A 4,916-nucleotide genomic window follows, 5' to 3' on the forward strand; every position below is an offset into this window, starting at 1 on the left:
TTAGCACATCCAATCTTTACATAAATCTCATGAATCAAGTCGTGTTTCAAAATTGTCATGCTCGATATATCAAGAATATAAACTTCTCACTTTTATGGGCTCCATTATGTATCATGATAATGATAATAACAAGCCAATCTTCAAAAACTCAAGAGTATTGCATAAAAAGCCCTCAAAAGGAATTTTGAGATTCCTTTTCAGATAGACATGGCATTTTGTTCAAAACCTTAAACTTCCTATTTTGGTACTATTAAAAATGCCCACGGATATTTCTCTCTTGGCAAAAATGGGAAGAAGGATGCACCATTCTGATGCTGGCGAGAAATTATTTTCATCCTTTTTCCACATCAGAGACTTGGAAAGTTAATAGACTTATCAAATTGATTTTCTTCACAAAAAGTAAACTTCTTATTCAGGAGATTTCACTGTCCAGCATTTCAGCCCACCATTCTCTACAGACAACCAAAGGCCTCAGGGAAAACAAAGAGTATGTGCTGCAAGTCTACATAATATGCATCTTATTGTGTTGATCCCAAACAAATAACAGTTTGCAAAAGGCTCGTATTGTTGAGCTTATCAAAGTAAAACAGTGACTTATGATAGATGTCATAGATGAGTAAGGATTTACAGCACATTCCACTGGATCCCATGTGCAACATAGGCAGCTTTTCACTAGAAAAATATGGAAAAGCCCCTCACAACATAGGCAACTTTTCACTGGAAAAATATGCAAAAGCCCCTCATAACACAGGCAGCTTTTCACTATAAAAATATGGAAAACCCCCTCCCACGACGAAGTCCCACTCTTCTTCTGCTAGGACTTGGTCGTGATCAACACACCATTTTGTGTTGGCGAAAGAATGATGAACCACCTTTTTGGGTTCTAAATAATTGAGACGAACAAAACAAAGGGATCAGATGTTAGTTCTGTGTCGATATAATCTTGAAGCTGCTGAGCTCTGCACCCTATTTACAAAATAATCAAAGACCATCACTTGATGCATTCATGATGATTGGACCTTGCGATTTCTTTTCTTGCGTGGGTTGGAATCAAGTGGACATGACATAGCCTCCAGCAATGCCAAATCTTCTCCAAAGGTTAAGATTTTCGCAGCATCAGGGTTTTCTAGTAGCATTTTAGCCACCAAATAACCTGCTATTGACCAGGTCTGATATAACCTTGCCTGTTTCCCTATAAACCTTCCCGAACGAGTATCATAATATTCAGGCCACTTATCCTTAGAAAGCCGTTTTTCTGCTACTTTCAAAGCCTTTCTGGCCAGATCCGACCTTCCCACTTTCAAGCAGGCGACAGTAAACTGCATATAAAGAACGACGTTAATACTGGGCAGTGCATAATAAATACTCCACGAAAGGAATGCTACTTATGCACATCCAGAAAACGGCTTTCAATATGCAATATACTTCAAGCAGACCGCCCAAAAAGTGCTGACCTTCCCTTGCAAATGAGAAATCTACAACAAAAATTTCAACATCAACAGAACTCACCTGCCACAGTAGAGTTGGCCAGGATCCACCGTTGTGATATGACCAGGGCCTGCACAACACACATAGATTGTCAAGGGGAACAAAACCAGAAAAAAAGGGGCTGAAATGCAAGGCATGTGACAAACTCTTACGTATTCTTTGGATCACTTCCAGTAATGATGCGCCACTCATCATATTCCAAAGCTGGAAAAGCGATTTTCAAAGGCATTGTACCAATAAGATCGTCCCACTTCTCCTCAATAAAGTTCAAAATACCCTCTGATTGGTCTTCTGTAGCCAGAGAACCTATAATTGCCCAGAGATTGCCAAGAGAGAAGAATCTGAAATCCATATGAGCTGGCTGCAAATTCCCAATCATATAACCACCTTGGCTGGGCATCCAATCAATCAACCACAGGGGAATCTGCTCTGGGTAGATATTGAACTTGTTAACAGCATCGTGAGAGTACTCTTCAGTCTTGTACCTGTAGATCTCATTTAATTTCCTTAAGTCTACCCAGTAATGTTCCCGAACATGGTAGGAAAGGGCACTCAGTCTGCTGTTCACTGCCCTCGCAAGATCAGTTGGACCATCGTCTGGAAGAAGCATTTCCCTGGCACAGCGAAGAGCTGAATAGAATAGTGACTGCAGGGTGAACAAGCAAAGCATTTAGTTCTATCACTGGCACTCTTGATATCTTTTAAGAAGCCTAAGTGAAACCATTTCTTTCAGTACCTGAATTTCAAGTGGGTGGCCATGTATTCCCATGCGGCGATCTATCATGCATGACCCATCCGTGACCAGTAAGGTGGGGAACATGTCAAATCCATCTGTCAAGCATAGCTTCAGTATTAACTTTATTCCGGTTTGAACATCCACTCTTTCTTGCAAAGCATAGTCGCCTGTGTGCTTGGAATAAGCTCTCAAAAGAATAATCCACCATAACCCTGAAACCAGTCCATAAACAAGTAATGAGCTTGATGTCACAACATCTCTCTCCACCATAATGCCGACAATATCAACAAGAACAGCCCACATTAAGTTACAAAACATATAGCAACACCTTTCGAGCATGCAATTTCTGACACAAGTTACAACTTTCGCATTGAACTTGTTGTTACTACCTGAATCAACAGGTGCTACCCGACCTATGGCAGCCTCACCAAAATCTGGATCAAGCACCTCCTCTGTGGCACCTTCGTCGCTACCTTCAATGCAAACTGTTTTTACTTTGAAGCTTGCTGGCATCAAGCCCCGCCCTGGGCTATAGCAATCCACAGTTTTTTCCCAACTCTGCAACAAAAGCAGAGTCATGAGCACGAACTACACCTTAGGAAATCAAAAGAGTTAGCAAACCAAAAGGTCACACTAGCACTTTCGCCACAACAAAGTCTATATATTGAAGTGATCAGAAAGTGTGCAAACCTGTAGTTGTAGTGTATGAAGCAGAAAGTTCCTGACAATATCAAACTCTCCCTTTAGCAGGAAGGCTAGGGCAGATGGGACAAAATCTCGGACAAAAACCTGATCATAGTTCAAAGGACTGGAGTCACCAGGATCATTGGCTGCAACAGTTCCGACAGGCTCGCCACAATAGTTTACTACAGCCTGCCTCAATAATGTCCATGCCTCCTCCTCAATCTTGTCTTCCTGAGGAGATTTAAACTCTTTATGTGCTTTCTCAAGAATGGCATCTCCTTGAATACGACCATTTTCTGAGTGTGGCCTCTCAAGAGTTCTAGACGACAAATCTATTGTAGCTGGCTCACCAGATATCCACAATGGATTCACCGTCACACTGGACAAATAAAAGTTATCTGACAGAGGCTCTCCCACTACTGTGAGGTTGATCTGCTCCACATCATTATGCCTTCTTGTATCAGGAAAGGCAGCATTCGAATATATGCCACTACCTTGATCTGCTTCACACCTGACCTTAACAGATCTTCTTTGACCGCGTCTTTTCAGTTTGTGTCTTTGTAAATTGGAAGACAAATTGACGTGATAAAGCACAGACCTTAACGACCTACCAGAAAGCTCACTGGGAAAAATGTGTCTTTTATGCACTGACCAGCCACCCGGAGCACTGCCAAGACCTATTCTTCTGGCCTTCTGATCTTGCAAGGAATAAACAGCAGTATTGTTGGTCGAATGCACACGATGGGTTCGTAAACTGCCTAAGCAAGCTGTGTTTTCCATGTGTCAGCTTTTGGCGTCTAATTTCACCACCTGAAAAACCAAGCAATGAGTCACAATTAGCCAGGGGAAAATGAGAAAAAGAAAAAGAGAAGAAAGCTTCTAGCTTAACAAGAAAGCGCAACCCCTGCATAAACATCTCTCGTACATACTAAAAACTACGCAAAATCGTTAACAATGTACATCAAGGTTTCTTGTTCAAGGAGACAACTCAAAAGTGGGAAGGGGGATGCACATTTACTCCCTATCCAAAGCTAATTCAACGCTTCCTTACTGAACAAGCAATACCAGGGTCTCAATTTAGTGGGCAGAAACAATGAACCGGACAGAGACAAAAGCACAAAGTCTAATAGAAAAGAAAGACTCACTTGAGAGGAAACTATGCGTCAGGAATGACTCTGAGTACTTGAAGGTCGTAAGAACAAAGGCTCGATCTGCTTCGATTCAGGCGGTATGTGGAAAGAAGGAAGCCTCTCCTGGCTCTTAGTGTTTGGAGCGTGCGTCTCCGTTGGTCTGTGAGAATGTGCGCACACGTGTGTGTGTGTGTGTGTGTGTGTGTGTTGAAGCGCGCTATCGCCTGTGTCGCCTCTAAGAATGTAAGAACACGGAAATGGCAACGCTTACGACTCAGGCAGAAATTCGGAATGGCGAATCGGCGATGAAGGTAGAGAGGTGGGTATATCTGCTGCGGAGACGCGATCGCGTAGGAAAGATCGGATACTGGGTATGAGGAAGGAGAGCATCAGTAAGTGATGCAGGGTGTACTTTATAATGATCCCATGGAGGCGGGGTGGGCCCCAGAGAGAGAGAGAGAGGAAGAAGAAGAAGAGTATTCACGTCGTAGGGGGGAGAGAGAGAAATCACATGTTTTTTTTTTCAATAAAAGCCAAAAAAAACGCTTTTGCCCCATCAAAAAGTTTTTATTTTTTTCAAACATCACATGTTTTTTATTGGCGGGCCTCAATGACAGCTCTTCTATAAAATCTTTTTGTTGGGCCTATGTCACACGTGATGTTTCCAACAAGCTCAAGTACAAGAACAACATTGTGACGAGCCCGTGCTCGAAACAAACTGTTTTCCAAAAACTTTGAAAATCTACAATTCAGAGGTAAAATTGATTGTAACTGAAGATTTTTAAATTAAATTTTTGTAGATCTTGTCACGTTCAATTTAAAATCAAGGCGTAAATGTCAAAATTTGTAGATGGGATTCTTCAGGTATTGGTCATGAG

The 4,916-nt window shown here is 41.9% G+C and overlaps 1 protein-coding gene across 1 annotated transcript; it reads right to left on the reverse strand.

Moving 5' to 3' along the window:
- Positions 1 to 503: 503 nt before the first annotated feature.
- On the reverse strand, positions 504 to 4,436 carry A/N-INVA (Plant neutral invertase family protein). The gene is made up of 7 exons (XM_086496282.1): positions 4,054 to 4,436; positions 2,915 to 3,718; positions 2,614 to 2,782; positions 2,225 to 2,436; positions 1,641 to 2,134; positions 1,510 to 1,558; positions 504 to 1,319 (listed from the first exon to the last, which is right to left on the reverse strand). Exons 2-7 carry the CDS (start codon positions 3,686 to 3,688, stop codon positions 1,005 to 1,007), a joined length of 2,013 nt encoding a protein of 670 aa, XP_086352408.1. The 5' UTR covers positions 3,689 to 3,718; positions 4,054 to 4,436; the 3' UTR covers positions 504 to 1,004.
- Between the last annotated feature and the right edge of the window lie 480 nt (positions 4,437 to 4,916).

Source organism: Adiantum capillus-veneris, chromosome 23 (assembly GCF_014529385.1).
Source record: "Adiantum capillus-veneris isolate H3 chromosome 23, ASM1452938v2, whole genome shotgun sequence".
NCBI lineage: Eukaryota > Viridiplantae > Streptophyta > Polypodiopsida > Polypodiales > Pteridaceae > Adiantum > Adiantum capillus-veneris.

What these genes read in the sequence shown, in the direction of transcription:
- A/N-INVA (XM_086496282.1), bottom strand. Translation starts at nt 3,688, where the DNA reads ATGGAAAACACAGCTTGCTTAGGCAGTTTACGAACCCATCGTGTGCAT. An exon ending in GCCACCCACTTGAAATTCAG is followed by an intron (nt 2,135 to 2,224) that starts GTACTGAAAGAA and finishes TTCACCCTGCAG; the next exon opens with TCACTATTCTATTCAGCTCT. An exon ending in GGCCAACTCTACTGTGGCAG is followed by an intron (nt 1,320 to 1,509) that starts GTGAGTTCTGTT and finishes CTTTATATGCAG; the next exon opens with TTTACTGTCGCCTGCTTGAA.